We start from the raw sequence: 18405 nt of genomic DNA, 5'->3' as shown, positions 1-18405 counted from the left end.
TATGGTAAACCTAACACAAGATATTACTTAGTAGTATCCCAAAAAACACAATTCACAACTATATACATAATGCCCACTCATGTTAGCTCTGGGCCCACCCAAAATGTCAAGTCTGGCTACTCCACTGCTGGGAAGTAGGACCAGTGTCGGGCAGACTTCTATGGACTGTGCCCCAACATTGGCAAGGAGAGACAGAGATTAAATATATCACTGTTTAATCATGAAAAAGGGGAACCTGTGCAGAGTGCCAGATACAGTTCTAACCACCTGGTTGAACAGAGTCTGGGGCGTAGCTAGGTGGGGCCATGGGGGCCTGGGCCCCCACAGATTTAGTCCGGGCCCCTGGTTTTGCTGGCGGGGGTCCCCAACCTCTGCCAGCCGGGCTTCTTCAGCACAGGTCTCCAGCACGCCGCGTTCGCTGATCTGTGCTTTCTTGAGTCCTGACGTTCTGCACGTTCCTTTAAGGACTCAAGAAAGCACAGATCAGCAGCAACGCGGCATGCTGGAGACCAGCGCTGAAGACTTCAGCTGGTGGGGGTTGGGGACGCCCGCCAGCAAAGGTACCTTGCAGCGGTGGCAGCGGGGGGGGGGGGGGGGGGTTGGAAGTGGCAGGAGAGGGGCGGCGGCTGGGGGAGGTGGCCTAAAATGTGCCCCCACACACACACACTTTGGGCTTTGGACCCCCCCTCCCGCCGAGGTCTGGCTACGCCACTGGAGCAGACTAAGATGGATTGTGCAGGTCTATATCTGTTGACATTTACTATGTTATTAAAACCAGTCTTGGGAGACTTGGGAAAGACAAGTCATTAATGTAAAGCAATCCCAAATCTATCTCATGCGTTCATTGTGGATATCCTAAAAACCGACCGTCCGTGGAGTCACCAGGATAAGTTTGCAAAGAAATTTTGCAAGCCTTCAGGGTGGGGGAAGGGCTAGCTAAGCAGGGTCAAATCCTGGAGCATATGCATCAGGGCCTCTACCACATCCCAGGTCAACTGAACAGACTGCCCGGTTTTGGATTATGGTACACGTGGGTTTATCGCTCTGAGCATCCCATTAATTTTCCTAACGCAATCAGAGCCACAAGGGCACGCTTGCAATGGGACAAAGCTGAGAGTGGAACAGCCTGTTCAGTCGGCCTAGCTTGAGGTTCTGACCTTATTTATAACGTTCACATTAACAAGGCAGTAGAAATTGCTGCTATAGGGAAATGAAGGCCCCTGATTCACAGAGAACACTTAATGCTAATTAAGAAACCAGCAAGCAGCTACCAGTCAATAGCAAATCCATTAATGCCCTGTGATTTAAAATCTTTAATCCATGGGCAGGCCAGGGGATTCAAACTCATACAATTGATTGGCTGCCTGCTACAGCTAATACTTCATTAGCTGCGTGCTCTCGTGCTGGGACAGGAAGTAGTGCATTCATGTTTCATTTCATTTCATGTTTATATGGAGAGAGAGAGAGAGAGAGAGAGGCCTACCATAGAAAATTCAAATATATTTTGGAACCTCTTTGCTCTCATTTTAAACCATAATCTGCCATCTGCCAGCTCATGCGTAATGGCTGAATGTGGAAACAGGGAATGCGCTGCTGGCTCCTGATCAAGGCTTGTAGTGAGCTATGATCACAAGTGATGAGTTTGTTCGGGTCTATACAGGCCTCTTATCGCTTCTCTATTGGTATAGTCTGTTCAGGGGAGACCCATGAGTGAAATTACAAGGAAATACTAAAGCCTTAGTGTTGTTCTGTAGCTGATCTGTGCTCAAAGAATGGCAGATGATGTAGGTGAGAATTAGGCTGAAGTGCAGAAGCTCTGTGGTATCCCAGAGCTGACCAGCAGTGAGTGATATAGGTCACACTTGAAGAGCATTGGCAGAGCTGGGTGTGGGGCTCAGTGCTGCAATAGCAGAGGGTGCTTCAGGTTAGGATGCAGGTGCACTGGCAGAGCTGGGTGTGGGGCTCAGTGCTGCAATAGCAGAGGGTGCTTCAGGTTAGGATGGAGGTGCATTGGCAGAGCTGGGTGTGGGGCTCAGTGCTGCAATAGCAGAGGGTGCTTCAGGTTAGGATGGAGGTGCATTGGCAGAGCTGGGTGTGGGGCTCAGTCCTGCAAAACCAGAGGATGCTTCAGGTTAGGATGGAGGTGCACTGGCAGAGCTGGGTGTGGGGCTCAGTGCTGCAATAGCACAGGGTGCTTCAGGTTAGGATGGAGGTGCATTGGCAGAGCTGGGTGTGGGGCTCAGTGCTGCAAAACCAGAGGATGCTTCAGGTTAGGATGGAGGTGCACTGGCAGAGCTGGGTGTGGGGCTCAGTCCTGCAATAGCAGAGGGTGCTTCAGGTTAGGATGGAGGTGCATTGGCAGAGCTGGGTGTGGGGCTCAGTGCTGCAAAACCAGAGGATGCTTCAGGTTAGGATGGAGGTGCACTGGCAGAGCTGGGTGTGGGGCTCAGTGCTGCAATAGCACAGGGTGCTTCAGGTTAGGATGGAGGTGCATTGGCAGAGCTGGGTGTGGGGCTCAGTCCTGCAATAGCAGAGGGTGCTTCAGGTTAGGATGGAGGTGCATTGGCAGAGCTGGGTGTGGGGCTCAGTGCTGCAAAACCAGAGGATGCTTCAGGTTAGCATGGAGGTGCATTGGCAGAGCTGGGTGTGGAGCTCAGTCCTGCAAAACCAGAGAATGCTTCAGGTTAGGATGGAGGTACATTGGCAGAGCTGGGTGTGGGGCTCAGTGCTGCAATAGCAGAGGGTGCTTCAGGTTAGGATGGAGGTGCATTGGCAGAGCTGGGTGTGGAGCTCAGTCCTGCAAAACCAGAGAATGCTTCAGGTTAGGATGGAGGTACATTGGCAGAGCTGGGTGTGGGGCTCAGTGCTGCAAAACCAGAGGATGCTTCAGGTTAGGATGGAGGTGCACTGGCAGAGCTGGGTGTGGGGCTCAGTGCTGCAATAGCACAGGCTGCTTCAGGTTAGGATGGAGGTGCACTGGCAGAGCTGGGTGTGGGGCTCAGTGCTGCAATAGCACAGGCTGCTTCAGGTTAGGATGGAGGTGCACTGGCAGAGCTGGGTGTGGGGCTCAGTGCTGCAAAACCAGAGGATGCTTCAGGTTAGGATGGAGGTGCACTGGCAGAGCTGGGTGTGGGGCTCAGTGCTGCAATAGCACAGGCTGCTTCAGGTTAGGATGGAGGTGCACTGGCAGAGCTGGGTGTGGGGCTCAGTCCTGCAAAACCAGAGAATGCTTCAGGTTAGGATGGAGGTACATTGGCAGAGCTGGGTGTGGGGCTCAGTGCTGCAAAACCAGAGGATGCTTCAGGTTAGGATGGAGGTGCACTGGCAGAGCTGGGTGTGGGGCTCAGTGCTGCAATAGCACAGGCTGCTTCAGGTTAGGATGGAGGTGCACTGGCAGAGCTGGGTGTGGGGCTCAGTGCTGCAATAGCACAGGCTGCTTCAGGTTAGGATGGAGGTGCACTGGCAGAGCTGGGTGTGGGGCTCAGTGCTGCAATAGCACAGGCTGCTTCAGGTTAGGATGGAGGTGCACTGGCAGAGCTGGGTGTGGGGCTCAGTGCTGCAATAGCAGAGGATGCTTCAGGTTAGGATGGAGGTGCATTGGCAGAGCTGGGTGTGGAGCTCAGTCCTGCAAAACCAGAGAATGCTTCAGGTTAGGATGGAGGTACATTGGCAGAGCTGGGTGTGGGGCTCAGTGCTGCAATAGCAGAGGGTGCTTCAGGTTAGGATGGAGGTGCATTGGCAGAGCTGGGTGTGGAGCTCAGTCCTGCAAAACCAGAGAATGCTTCAGGTTAGGATGGAGGTACATTGGCAGAGCTGGGTGTGGGGCTCAGTGCTGCAAAACCAGAGGATGCTTCAGGTTAGGATGGAGGTGCACTGGCAGAGCTGGGTGTGGGGCTCAGTGCTGCAATAGCACAGGCTGCTTCAGGTTAGGATGGAGGTGCACTGGCAGAGCTGGGTGTGGGGCTCAGTGCTGCAATAGCACAGGCTGCTTCAGGTTAGGATGGAGGTGCACTGGCAGAGCTGGGTGTGGGGCTCAGTGCTGCAATAGCACAGGCTGCTTCAGGTTAGGATGGAGGTGCACTGGCAGAGCTGGGTGTGGGGCTCAGTGCTGCAATAGCACAGGCTGCTTCAGGTTAGGATGGAGGTGCACTGGCAGAGCTGGGTGTGGGGCTCAGTCCTGCAAAACCAGAGAATGCTTCAGGTTAGGATGGAGGTGCACTGGCAGAGCTGGGTGTGGGGCTCAGTGCTGCAATAGCACAGGCTGCTTCAGGTTAGGATGGAGGTGCACTGGCAGAGCTGGGTGTGGGGCTCAGTGCTGCAATAGCACAGGCTGCTTCAGGTTAGGATGGAGGTGCACTGGCAGAGCTGGGTGTGGGGCTCAGTGCTGCAATAGCACAGGCTGCTTCAGGTTAGGATGGAGGTGCACTGGCAGAGCTGGGTGTGGGGCTCAGTGCTGCAATAGCACAGGCTGCTTCAGGTTAGGATGGAGGTGCACTGGCAGAGCTGGGTGTGGGGCTCAGTGCTGCAATAGCACAGGCTGCTTCAGGTTAGGCTGGAGGTGCACTGGCAGAGCTGGGTGTGGGGCTCAGTGCTGCAATAGCACAGGGTGCTTCAGGTTAGGATGGAGGTGCACTGGCAGAGCTGGGTGTGGGGCTCAGTCCTGCAAAACCAGAGAATGCTTCAGGTTAGGATGGAGGTACATTGGCAGAGCTGGGTGTGGGGCTCAGTGCTGCAAAACCAGAGGATGCTTCAGGTTAGGATGGAGGTGCACTAGCAGAGCTGGGTGTGGGGCTCAGTGCTGCAATAGCACAGGCTGCTTCAGGTTAGGATGGAGGTGCACTGGCAGAGCTGGGTGTGGGGCTCAGTGCTGCAATAGCACAGGCTGCTTCAGGTTAGGATGGAGGTGCACTGGCAGAGCTGGGTGTGGGGCTCAGTGCTGCAATAGCACAGGCTGCTTCAGGTTAGGATGGAGGTGCACTGGCAGAGCTGGGTGTGGGGCTCAGTGCTGCAATAGCACAGGGTGCTTCAGGTTAGGATGGAGGTGCACTGGCAGAGCTGGGTGTGGGGCTCAGTCCTGCAAAACCAGAGAATGCTTCAGGTTAGGATGGAGGTACATTGGCAGAGCTGGGTGTGGGGCTCAGTGCTGCAAAACCAGAGGATGCTTCAGGTTAGGATGGAGGTGCACTAGCAGAGCTGGGTGTGGGGCTCAGTGCTGCAATAGCACAGGCTGCTTCAGGTTAGGATGGAGGTGCACTGGCAGAGCTGGGTGTGGGGCTCAGTGCTGCAATAGCACAGGCTGCTTCAGGTTAGGATGGAGGTGCACTGGCAGAGCTGGGTGTGGGGCTCAGTGCTGCAATAGCACAGGCTGCTTCAGGTTAGGATGGAGGTGCACTGGCAGAGCTGGGTGTGGGGCTCAGTGCTGCAATAGCACAGGGTGCTTCAGGTTAGGATGGAGGTGCACTGGCAGAGCTGGGTGTGGGGCTCAGTCCTGCAAAACCAGAGAATGCTTCAGGTTAGGATGGAGGTACATTGGCAGAGCTGGGTGTGGGGCTCAGTGCTGCAAAACCAGAGGATGCTTCAGGTTAGGATGGAGGTGCACTAGCAGAGCTGGGTGTGGGGCTCAGTGCTGCAATAGCACAGGCTGCTTCAGGTTAGGATGGAGGTGCACTGGCAGAGCTGGGTGTGGGGCTCAGTGCTGCAATAGCACAGGCTGCTTCAGGTTAGGATGGAGGTGCACTGGCAGAGCTGGGTGTGGGGCTCAGTGCTGCAATAGCACAGGCTGCTTCAGGTTAGGATGGAGGTGCACTGGCAGAGCTGGGTGTGGGGCTCAGTGCTGCAATAGCACAGGGTGCTTCAGGTTAGGATGGAGGTGCACTGGCAGAGCTGGGTGTGGGGCTCAGTCCTGCAAAACCAGGGAATGCTTCAGGTTAGGATGGAGGTACATGGCAGAGCTGGGTGTGGGGCTCAGTGCTGCAAAACCAGAGGATGCTTCAGGTTAGGATGGAGGTGCACTAGCAGAGCTGGGTGTGGGGCTCAGTGCTGCAATAGCACAGGCTGCTTCAGGTTAGGATGGAGGTGCACTGGCAGAGCTGGGTGTGGGGCTCAGTCCTGGAGTATCAGGGAGAAGTGCTTCAGATTAAGATGCACTGGAAAAGCTGGACGTGGGGGCTTAGTAATGGTATAGGAGGGGTGCTGCTGGTCATAACTGAGGTATCGCACAGCTGTATTTGTCACTTCCAAAATGACAAGCAACTTCTTAGCAGAGCTATTGCTGTCTTCTGATGACGGAGGTGATCTAGTTTCTGCCACTTGCCCTAACTTTGCTCCTGTGGCCAGACCTAGAAGAGTCAATGCCCCAAATCTCTTCTCACCTGAGGCTTTTTCTTCCTTGGCAGGAGTGGTCGGATCTGAAGTGCCGGGGCCTCAGGAACACCAGTGCCTACATCCTAGTCTATGACATCTGCAGCCTGGAGAGCTTTGAGTATGTGAAGATGCTTCGACAACAGATCCTGGAGAACAGGTGCCACTTCCTCTTATCATATCAATTCCAGCACAGCCTTAGGGTCCTACTCAGAGGCGTATCTGAACTGCGGCGGTAGGGGGGGGGCCAGAGCCAGAGTGAAGGGGCACATTCAGTGTTGCCAGGTGGGCGGTTTTACCGCCCAATTGGGCGGTTTTCCGCGACCCGCCGCGGGAAATTTTTGCCCGCGGCGGGTTGCGGTTTTTTGGGCTGGTTTTTGTGCTTCGGGCGGTTTTTTCGGCCGCGGGGGGGGCGGGGTTAGTGACGTTTTTGGTTGGGGTTAATGACGTTTGGGCGGGGTTTAGTGACGTGGGAGGCGGGGCCGATGACGTGGGAGGCGGGGGCCGATGACGGGGAGGCGGGGCCGATGACGGGGAGGCGGGGCCGATGACGTGAGAGGCGGGGCCGATGACGGGGAGGCGGGACCGGTGACGTGGGAGGCGGGGCCGGTGACGGCGGGGGCGGGGTTGTTGACGGCGGGGGCGGGGGTGATGACGCGGGGGTGGGGGTGTCAGGGGCGGGGTTTGTGTTTGGGCGGTTTTTGGGCTGTTTTTTGGGCTCCAGTGGGCTGGAAAAAAATTTTCCACCTGGCAACCCTGGGCACATTATAGCCCCCCGCTGCCGCCGACACCGACCTCCCCCCCCGCCGCCGTCACCGACTCCCCCTGCCGCCGTCACCGACCCCCCCCCTCCCCGCCACCGTCACTTACCTTTGCTGGCGGGGAACCCCAACCCTCGCCAGCCAAGGTCCGTTTCCTCCTGCCGCTACCTTTAAAAATATTCCTTCAGCTGGCGGGGGACCCCAACTCCCGCCAGCCGAGCCGAGGTCTTTGAAGTTTTTCTTTGTCCTCGTGCTGTTCAACTGCTGAATCCAGTTTCGGAGTTTGACGTCGCAGCACGTTGTACGTACAGGACGTCAGACTCACAGACTCTGTTTCTGTGAGTCTGACGTCCTGCATGGAAATATGTAAGCCACATTGAGCCTGCAAATAGGTGGGGAAATGTGAGATACAAATGTTGTAAATAAATAAAATAAATGTATCCTTTCTCTTCAGGATAAAGATGTTATCATTTGGGAACATATATCTAAAGAGTCATGAGAAATAGCTTTTTTTTTTTAAACTTTGTGAGTACAATTAAATGTAGGTGCTGTTTTTGGTTAGCTTAGACTAACCCTTTTTTGTTCTTTTGATATTTCACTTGGTATTGATAATGCAAATTGCCTTGATGTGGGCTTGTTGGTTTTCTTTTCTTCTCCGTCTTGATGGATCTTCCTTGTTTCCATTTTCTTATACATTGATTGGTTGTACATTTATGAACATTCCAATAAAATAAAATAAAACCAGGAGTGGACAAAAAGTCTCCCTCTTGTAACTGGGTAACTTGGCAGCTCAACCAACTGGCTCTAACTTTTTAGAACAAGTCGATCCACTCCTAGTTTTACTCCACCGCATGGCTTCTAGTTCTTGTCTCCCTACCGTGGGCTACACATTCATATAGAAAGTGAGCTGAAACCAGAACTGGATCTGTCTTGAAAATCTGAAACTATTTGGCAACCCTAACCTACAATCCATTAACATTCAAGGCCAGATTTAAGGACGACATCAATGTTGGCTTCCTGTATAGTCTGAAACAGCAGATCTTCTGCCACAGAATTTAATTTCATGCAATTTCTGGAAGGAAAAAACTGCAGCAGAAGAGTCATATGGAACAAAATACAATTGCTATTGCCAACCCCCCCCTCCCCCCCCATATGTACACCTTTTGCCTGGGACTAAAATACAGTGTTACCAATCTGCAAAAATCCTGCAGTGGTTCTCTGTTTTGTTTCTTTGTATTTTTGCAAAACGAATTTGCTTGTTCGAGTGTTTCCCCCTTCCCGAAATTGCAGGAAATGATGCATTTTTTAATAGTTTTGCAAAGTAAACTGACTGAAGGCATTTTACGCTTTTTTTTTTGCCCCACTGTCAGCTGAAATTATAAATGTGACCCTTGGTATTTAATGCAGAGCAAAGAGCGTAAGCTACCCCTCCGCCCTGACTGACGCTAATCAAAGGCAAGTCAGATGGGAAACCACAGTGACCGCCACACCATACTTTACCATTTACACTGACAGCTCAGGTCCGCTTTTCATGCGCATCCGAGTTTTGAAAGGCTGTGACAAGTTGTGTAAAGTGCTTTCAGAGTAACTCATAGCATTTGACAAAATCAATAGCTATAATTTGGGGGGGAAGGCAATTGAAATTTTAGAACTGCGTGCGCATTTTGTTTTCCTGTTCTTTTTCCGCATCCTGGATTTTTCAGCGAGATTAACGGCTCCTTTTACTAAGCTGTGCTAGCGATTCCTGGGCTGCAAATTGAAGCCCATTTAGTTCCTATGGGCTTCATTGCACTTGCCCTGGAGGAAATCACTAGCGCGGCTCAGGACACTGAGAAAATAGCTCTTCTCTCTCTCTCTCGAGTGCTTTTCTGATGCCTCCGTGGTCTTCTGTGTGGTGGGCTGTACATCAAACTGGAAACAAGAGCTGCTTGTAGCTTTTCAGTAGTTTTTATATGGGAGGAATTCTTACTAACGAAGGGGGAGAAATTTACAGCAGATAAAGTGGTGTGGTAGCCATGTTAGTCCACTAAATCAATAGAAATCTAACAAAATAAAACACGGAAAAGAAAATAAGATGATACCTTTTTTTTTATTGGACATAACAACCTTCGAAAGCTAATCAAGAAATGTATTAAGTTATGTCCAATAAAAAAAGGTATCATCTTATTTTCTTTTCCGCGTTTTATTTTGTTTGATTTCTATTGATTACCAGCAGATGACGATAAGCAGAACCTACTCTGTCTGTCTATCTGCCCTTCCTCCTGAAGTTCTGGAGATTGTCCTGATCTCCAGGGTCAGACCCAAGAAAAATGTTCAATTTCTGTCTCAGGGCTTCAAGGACAGTGGTTCCCAAACTGCTCCTGGGGATCCTCAGCCAGTTGAATTATCAGGATATCCATAAAGATATGCATGACATAGATTTGCAGAGAGTGGAGGCAGGGCATTGAAATCTATCTCATAAATACTCATGGTGAATAGTCTGACAATTTAACTGGCTGGGGTCTGCTAAGATAGCTTTGAGAACCTCTGCTCTAGAGAAGAGGTTCTCAACCCAGTCCTTAATACACAGCTAGCTAGTCAGGTTTTCTGAATACCCACGATGAATATGCATGAGATAAATTTGCATATTAAGGAGATAACACATGCAAATTTGTCTTATGCATATTCATTATTCTTGATTCTTGGGACAAGGTTTCACTGTTCCTCTGAGTGAACAGTATAAGAAGACTGAACGTCCTTTTTGGAAGCGGACATCAACGGTTCGAGCATGGACAATTCGAGAAGTTGACTTAGTTTACCTTTCTGTTTTTCAGCACAAACTACAGGGTTGAAGATAAGTGTTTGTTCGATGTTTCAGTGCACTGATTGAATACTATGATATAGGGAAGAATGAATGAATGAGGGTTTGGACGCATGGAAATTTGGATGTACTTTGTGTACTGTATTGTATAATTAAGAATAAAATTGTTAAGTGGATTTTTGCAAATTGATGAATAAAATTTTGAGCTGTTATTAGGAGGTTGGGATTTAATAGGGTATAACAGGATAGAATTTGTCACTCTATGACTAAGGGATGCATATTCATTAGGGATATCCTGAAAACTTGACTAGCTGGTAGCCCCCCCCACCCTCTGCTTTAGAACAGGGGTTCTTACCCCTGTCCTCAGGATACACACAACTGGTGAGGTTTCCAGGACAGCCATTCTGAATATGCATGAGATGGATTTACATAAGCTACATCGTATGCAAATCTATTTTCGACACGCTGTGGAATAGTGAGTAGTCAGTCTGTAGCTGACTGGTTTTGAAGCAGGATAGGTCTGGCTTCAGGTGGGCCTCAACCCCAGGTCTTGAGTTCATCTCTACAACCAGTGCTCATGGCTCCTCGTCTACACACTTGAGCACTTAGCTCTGAACATGGCTCAGTCATTGAAAAATGTACAAAGCATACACTTCAAAACACAGATGCAGTCTCCAGGTGAGACATTATATCAAAGTTCTGTCTACCAAGCTGTAGCATCACATTCTTCCCCCTAAAGGAATCTTGAAATCCCTCCAACAGGAGGTTCTGAAGGTGTTCCTAGTCCAGGGGTGGGCAACCTTGCTTCTCAAGGGCCACAACCCAGTCAGGCGTTCCCCAATGAATATGCATGAGATCTATTTGAATGCACTGCCTCAATTGTATGCAAATAGACCTCATGCATATTCATTGGAGAAATCCTGAAAACCCAACTGGGTTGCAGCCCTTAAGGTCGTCAACCCCCCGGAATAGATGGTATCATCAGGAACTGAACACTTTCTCTCCTGTAGTTTGCAGTATTCACAGCCGAAAAGCATTGTGGGAAAGGAGAAAGACACAAGAATCATCCTACAAACGGAAGTGTAGCACACGTGCAGAAAAAGAAATTCCCCAAGTACCAACCACGAAAATGTGCTGGAAGGATGCAGATATTGACTCACTTGTATTGGGCACTACCAACCGACAAACTTTTTTTTTTTTTTGTTACATTTGTACCCCGCGCTTTCCCATTCATGGCAGGTTCAATGCGGCAGGCAATGGAGGGTCAAGTGACTTGCCCAGAGTCACAAGGAGCTGCCTATGCCGGGAATCGACCAAAGTCCACCACCCTAACCACTAGGCCACTCCTCCACTGTTGCTACTATTTGAGATTCTACATGGAATGTTGCTATTCCACTAGAAGTCGGCCCTTGCAGATCACCAATGTGGCCGCGCAGGCTTCTGCTTCTATGAGTCTGACGTCTTGCACATACGTGTAGGACGTCAGACTCACAGAAACAGAAGCCTGCACAGCCTTCTACATGGAATGTTGCTAGTGGAATAGCAACATTCCATGTAGAATCTCCAGTAGTAGCAACATTCCATGTAGAATCTCCAATAGTATCTATTTTATTTTTGTTACATTTGTACCCTGCGCTTTCCCACTCATGGCAGGCTCAATGCGGCTTACATGGGGCAATGGAGGGTTAAGTGACTTGCCCAGAGTCACAAGGAGCTGCAGTGGGAATTGAGCTCAGTTCCCCAGGATCAAAGTCCACTGCACTAACCACTAGGCCACTCCTCCACTCCAATCACCTGTGCATATTATACCTCGTGATCTCCAGAAGGAGGCGCTATGTGGAACAATGCAACTGTTTAAGATAAGCATTAGCGAATCAGAGAGTGAGATTTTTCTCCTGCATAACCCGGCATAAGGATGAGGTTCAATTCCCCTCATATTGTGAACAAACCCCTCTGGAATCATTATCCCTAGAAAGACGGGGCTGGGAAATTGTTGTAAGTTGGCATTTTCTCCCGGGCAGCTGAAAGCACGAGAAAAGGAAATCTTCTAACGGTATTTTTGGAGATTTTAGAAAGTCTCTGGAAACATCTGATTTTTGACCTGCTTTCTGATCTCTCTTTTGCTTCATTCTCCAGGTCGGGCTGCCCCAATGAGGTGCCAATTCTTATTGTCGGTAACAAGCGTGACCAGCAGAAGCAGCGGTTTGCCACACGGCGGACGGTAGCGGTGCTAGTGAAGAAGACCTGGAAGTGTGGGTACATCGAGTGCTCCGCCAAGTACAACTGGCATATCATCTTACTCTTCAAGGAGCTTTTAATAAGTACTGTATGTAGGGCCTGCAAACACAACCATTCCACCATGCGCTTCCAGGGGGCGCTGCACAGAAACAGGTGCACGGTCATGTAATCCTCACCCGAGGGTGGCGGTATCTCCTGGCAGATAATGCAGAGCTCATCTGAGACAGTCTGGCACAAAAATGTGGCACACCTGAGCCAATCTAGCATCAGACAAGGAATGGAATGCTTGCCCCCCCCCCCCCCCCCCCCGTCCTAATGTCAGACCCAGGGGGATTTTCCGGTCACTCTGGCTAGGATCAGCTCAGGGGAGTGACAGGAGAGGGACTTCTTTTGTCTGTACTAGTATGAGATTAAAAAAAAAAGAGCCCCTTCACCCTCTGACACTGTCAAGGTGAAGAATGGGGTGCCACGGAAGGAAGTGGGCTACCCTCTTTTTACCGAACTATAGAAACACGGGAAAACAGAACCAGATTCTCTACCTAACTGGACCTGGCAATAATATTTGGAAAAGGGGAGCACTCTAGCATGGATTCCCAGCCCCCTTACCTAGAGATTATACCAGCAATAAGCATCCTTCACCTCTCCCTTTGCTTCAGCTGTTTATATTCTGCGGAAGAGCCAAGCACGTTCCCCCGGGGTAGCCAGGATAGGAAAGACCAAGGGGAAGAGATTTACGGAGATGATGGGATAGGCAGCGATGAGAAGCGAACCAGATAGGAAGTTGGAAGGTAGGAGTTAGGATCACATACTCTGGGGGGGAGGGACGCGAGAAATAAAGAGAGGCTGCTGCAGGAAATGGGGACGGGGTGGGGGGGGGGCAGGGAGACCAGATTAGGCTAAAAACACTCCCTCCCCCAACCGCCGTGCTGAATTTAGTGAATGCAAAGGAGCAGTAGAGCAATTCCCTAATCTAGGCACTGCCGTTTATACATGTGTTACATGTGTAAATGTTTAGACTAATGACATATATGTGATCACAGGTTACCTAGCGCTGTTCTGTAAATATGCATGTGTCTTAGCCTGGAATACTATAAGTTAATCTCTTACCTCTGGCAGTTCTGCACCCACTTACACTAGGATTCTGTAAAGGACAGTCGCACCTGTTTTCCCTTACAGAATAGGCTCCTTCCAGATGGTTCCTATAGGAGTTGCCCCACAAGGGTCCTCATTTAAGCACTGCGGAAGGTAGATGAACAAATAGGGCAGAATCCACAGTGTATTTTTGAGTGCATGGACATGAGTTGCTTAGTCTAAGGTAGTAAATGCAACAAGTCGAAGACTCGGGCATTTCTCAGCCTGCCACCAGCTGATATACACTGGCCAGTTGTAGGTGAATGCAAACCGTCTCTAGAGCTACTGTTACCAAACAGTATCTGTGTGCATGCATAGCATGGAAGTTCCTGGGCTTCCCTTTGAATGAAAAGTGCTACCTACACGGTTATAGTTACTGTAGCCTTAATGCCCCCCTCCAAAAAATAAAAATCCAGAATCCCCTCGAGGCAGTGATTCCAAACCGATCCTGGGCGCACCCCCAGCCAGTCAGGTTTTCAGGATATCCACAATTAATTTGAGTGAATTCCTTCTAAAAGGCGGTAAAGAAATCCTAATAAATAAATAAATAAATTACATGAGATAGATTTGTATACCGTGGAGGCAGCATATGCAAATCAGTCTCATGAATATTCATTGTGGGTATCCTGAAAACATGACTGGCTGTGGGTTCCCCTAGGACAATCACTGCCTCAGGGTGTCTGAGGGGAAAGTCCACAACTCCAGATAGGCTGGAGTTATTTTTACAATCTTGATGACCCTCAGAACAGCCGCTGAATATTGCTAACAGGCTGCATACGATAAGGCAGGGGTGGACAACCACGATCCTCGAGGGCCGCAACCCAGTCAGGTTTTCAAGATTACCACAATAAATATGCATGAGATCTATTTGCATGCATTGCCTTCATTGTTAGATCTCATGCATATTCGTTGGGAAAATCCTGAAAACTCTACAGGGTTATGGCCCTTGAGGACTGAAGTTGCCCACGCTTGTGGTATGGGTTAGGCTGAGCCAGTTTGGATTTTCCATAGTTGCACTGATGGACTCGTAGCTTCGAGTACGCTAACGAAGGAAGGCATTAAGTCTATAGCTGCGGTAGAATAAACCCAGGCCTGGCTGTGCTAGTTGGCCATCCTTTCCCCTCTTTAATTAGTATCCAAAGCAGACTGGGGGGTGTAATTCTCCTCTTCACAGCTGGAAAATGAAAGCTTGTGGCCCAGAGATTTGCCATATTAATCTGAAATAAACAGGACTAGCTTTTCTTTAATGAGGTAGGGTGGTGCTGTCACTCTAGTACAGGAAGCCGAATGCCTTGGGGGGGAAAAATGACAAAAATAGTCATTCAGCTAGTCGGCGCCACGTAATCGGGCTGATTGGGGCAACGATTCTAGAATTCTTTCAGTCCAAAGTGGACAGCAAATTCTGTGAAGAGAGGAGAATGCAACCCACCCGATCTATAAATAACAACCAGGCCTCTCTTTGCACTGCAGAATGAAGGCAGGAACGTTCACTCGCCCAGGCCTTCAGCATCCTTTTTACAAGCGCTGGTCGTTCTGCATCTTGGTGAATGTGCGCCCATAGCTTAGAGAGCTGGAAAATATTTCCTATGCATTTTCTTACTAATTAACCTGTGTTTTGTATCCTACTGCTGCTGTCTGTTTCAGGTACCAGCCAGGCTCGACTGTAAATGCTATTGATAATTCTTATCACAGCACTGATTCTGTTGCTGTTTTTATAAGTAAAAAGTACCTAGCATTATTGCCATGTCCATCTGAACCCATGGATCCGAGGGGGCCTGGCCAGAGATGGATTTGACAAAGTTGGTAGGAAATGTTCTTTTTGAGCTTCCCAGCTCTCCTACCAAAGTCCATTTAATTCGTGCCTGGAGAGGGACCTGACCCATTCCTAAATTTGCAGGAGCAGTAAAGGACCTCTGTGGCACATTAAAATTAACCAGCAAATTCAGAAACATTCGTATCTCTCTAACTCAGTGAATCCCAAACTTGTCCATGGGGAACGCCAGCTGGTCAGGTTTTCAGCATATCCACAATGAATATTCATGGTATAGATCTGCAAACCAAGGAGACAGTACCTGAAAATCAATTTCATGCATATTTATTTTGTTTGTTTTGTTACATTTGTACCCCTTTCCCACTCATGGCAGGCTGAATGCGGCTTACATATTGTATACAGGTACTTATTTGTACCTGGGACAATGGAGGGTTAAGTGACTTGCCCAGAGTCACAAGGAGCTGCCTGTGCCTGAAGTGGAAATCCAACTCAGTGGGAATCAAACTCAGTTCCTCAGTTCCCCAGGACCAAAGTCCACCACCCTAACCACTAGGCCACTCCTCCACTGTTGCTACTATTTGAGATTCTACATGGAATGTTGCTATTCCACTAGCAACATTCCATGTAGAAGTCGGCCCTTGCAGATCACCAATGTGGCTGCGCAGGCTTTTGCTTCTGTGAGTCTGACGTCCTGCACGTACGTGCAGGACGTCAGACTCACAGAAACAGAAGCCTGCGCAGCCTTCTACATGGAATGTTGCTAGTGGAATAGCAACATTCCATGTAGAATCTCCAGTAGTAGCAACATTCCATGTAGAATCTCCAATAGTATCTATTTTATTTTTGTTACATTTGTACCCTGCGCTTTCCCACTCATGGCAGGCTCAATGCGGCTTACATGGGGCAATGGAGGGTTAAGTGACTTGCCCAGAGTCACAAGGAGCTGCCTGTGCCTGAAGTGGGAATTGAACTCAGTTCCCCAGGACCAAAGTCCACCACCCTAACCACTAGGCCACTCCTCCACTCCGTTGTGGGTATCCCGAAAACCTGACTGGCTGAGGGTCCTCCAGGACTGGACTCAGGAAACTGCTATAGATGATGTGAGAACTCGTATCAGCTTAAAGCTAGGGTGGACAACCACGATCCTCGAGGGCCAGAACCCAGTCAGGTTTTCAAGATTTCCACAATGAATATGCGTAAGATATATTTTTGCAGACCGTACAGACGTACTTACAAATAAATCTCATGCATATTCATTAATCCAAACTTATGGAGTAAATCTACAATAATTAGTCCTGTAGATTTTAAATATTCATACCATATGACTAATATAAATTTTTACATTTATTTTACCAACCTATTTAATCACATGTGCATTATTCACCATACATTTACATGTTTATTCCGACTAACACACATATCTAAAGCCAACTCAAATGATGTCCACCATTTTCTCTTTCCCTCGAGAAAGTTCCAATCGCAGCTGCACTGATTATACACACCAAACCACGTGTGTATATAAACTAAAAAAAAAGTCTTGTAACCTCAAGTATAACTTGTCACAGTCCAAACTCCCTGCATCCAGCAGTAAAGTATCCAACAGCTGAGAAATATCCTCTCTTTATTCAATAATCTTGATGTCGGGCAGCGAAAGGCGACAAATGATAGCGGGGATGGGACGACTTCCCTATGAAGAAAGACTAAGGAGGCTAGGGCTTTTCAGCTTGGAGAAGAGACGGCTGAGGGGAGACATGATAGAGGTATATAAAATAATGAGTGGAGTGGAACAGGTGGATGTGAAGCGTCTGTTCACGCTTTCCAAAAATACTAGGACTAGGGGGCATGCGATTAAACTACAGTGTAGTAAATTTAAAACAAATAGGAGAAAATGTTTCTTCACCCAACGCGTAATTAAACTCTGGAATTCATTGCCAGAAAATGTGGTGAAGGCGGTTAGCTTAGCAGAGTTTAAAAAGGGGTTGGACGGTTTCCTAAAGGACAAGTCCATAAACCACTACTAAATGGACTTGGGAAAAATCCACAATTCCAGAAATAACATATATAGAATGTTTGTACGTTTGGGAAGCTTGCCAGGTGCCCTTGGCCTGGATTGGCCGCTGTCGTGGACAGGATGCTGGGCTCGATGGACCCCTGGTCTTTTCCCAGTGTGGCATTACTTATCTGGATAATATTATCACACGCTCTAACAAACGAATATCCAAACGTTTGTTGGAGCGTGTGAAAATATTATCCAGATGATGCCCGACATGAAGATTATTGAATAAAGAGAGGATATTTCTCAGCTGTTGGATACTTTACTGCTGGATGCAGGGAGTTTGGACTGTGACAAGTTATACTTGAGGTTACAAGACTTTTTTTTTAGTTTATATACACACGTGGTTTGGTGTGTATAATCAGTGCAGCTGTGATTGGAACTTTCTCGAGGGAAAGAGAAAATGGTGGACATCATTTGAGTTGGCTTTAGATATGTGTGTTAGTCGGAATAAACATGTAAATTTATGGTGAATAATGCACATGTGATTAAATAGGTTGGTAAAATAAATGTAAACATTTATATTAGCCATATGATATGAATATGCATATTCATTAGAGAGATCCTGAAAACCTGATTCAGTGATACCACAACTGAAGACCAAGTGCCTAATGCCTCAGACGATCATCCCCACAGGTGACTGCAGTAGCCTCTCATTTTTCTCCTGGAGGCACCCCAGGGCAATCAAATTTCAGGATTAACACAATGAATATGCAGGACATAAATTTGCATACAATGGATCTCCAGGGGTACCTCCAGGACATGGGTTGACCAGCACTGCAGTACTATGGTGATTCTGAAGACAGGCCTACAATAGCCCCCCCCCCCCTTCCCCCGGGTCAGTGGTATTCCTCCCAATCCTAGAGGGCTTCCAGTGGGTCAAGTTTTCAGAATCTGTCTAATGAATATCCATGATTACGTCATGACTAAAATCTGGTATTGCCTTTCACTTTTGTAATACTCTAAACACAATCTTTATAAACTAAAATCACACACACAAAATCATCTATGTTGAGATAAGACAATTGGTGCATCCTCCCTTATTATCATTACTACCCGTCTTTACTTCTAAACACTAGTCACGTCACTTCACTTATCTCTTATAAATAGGTAATGAAGATCCATGAGAGATTTGCATACAAATCCCTCTCATGCATATTCGTTTGGGATATTCTGACCACCAGGGTCAGTTTGAGAAACACTGATGTAGAGGATACCCTTCATCAAATACGTTTCATATAGTGTACCATAATAGATAAAACCCCATTTTCTTTCCCCATCCCCATTCGCA

The 18405-nt window shown here is 48.5% G+C and overlaps 1 protein-coding gene across 1 annotated transcript; it reads left to right on the top strand.

Annotated features, from left to right (window-relative positions):
- Positions 1-6069: 6069 nt before the first annotated feature.
- On the top strand, positions 6070-12328 carry LOC115479891 (ras-like protein family member 10B). The gene is made up of 3 exons (XM_030218202.1): positions 6070-6210; positions 6396-6520; positions 12058-12328. Exons 1-3 carry the CDS (start codon positions 6070-6072, stop codon positions 12326-12328), a joined length of 537 nt encoding a protein of 178 aa, XP_030074062.1.
- Positions 12329-18405: the final 6077 nt, after the last annotated feature.

This window comes from Microcaecilia unicolor, chromosome 11 (assembly GCF_901765095.1).
Source record: "Microcaecilia unicolor chromosome 11, aMicUni1.1, whole genome shotgun sequence".
Taxonomy (NCBI): domain Eukaryota; kingdom Metazoa; phylum Chordata; class Amphibia; order Gymnophiona; family Siphonopidae; genus Microcaecilia; species Microcaecilia unicolor.
Note: the sequence above shows the minus strand (reverse complement) of the source record. Positions and strands in the feature narration are given on the sequence as shown.

Bases quoted from the DNA above. Each gene is read 5' to 3' on its own strand.
- LOC115479891 (XM_030218202.1), top strand. From the start codon at position 6,070: ATGGAGGTGCACTGGCAGAGCTGGGTGTGGGGCTCAGTCCTGGAGTAT. The intron at 6,211-6,395 runs GTATCGCACAGC...CTTCCTTGGCAG, and splicing joins TGCTGCTGGTCATAACTGAG to GAGTGGTCGGATCTGAAGTG. The intron at 6,521-12,057 runs GTGCCACTTCCT...TTCATTCTCCAG, and splicing joins CAACAGATCCTGGAGAACAG to GTCGGGCTGCCCCAATGAGG.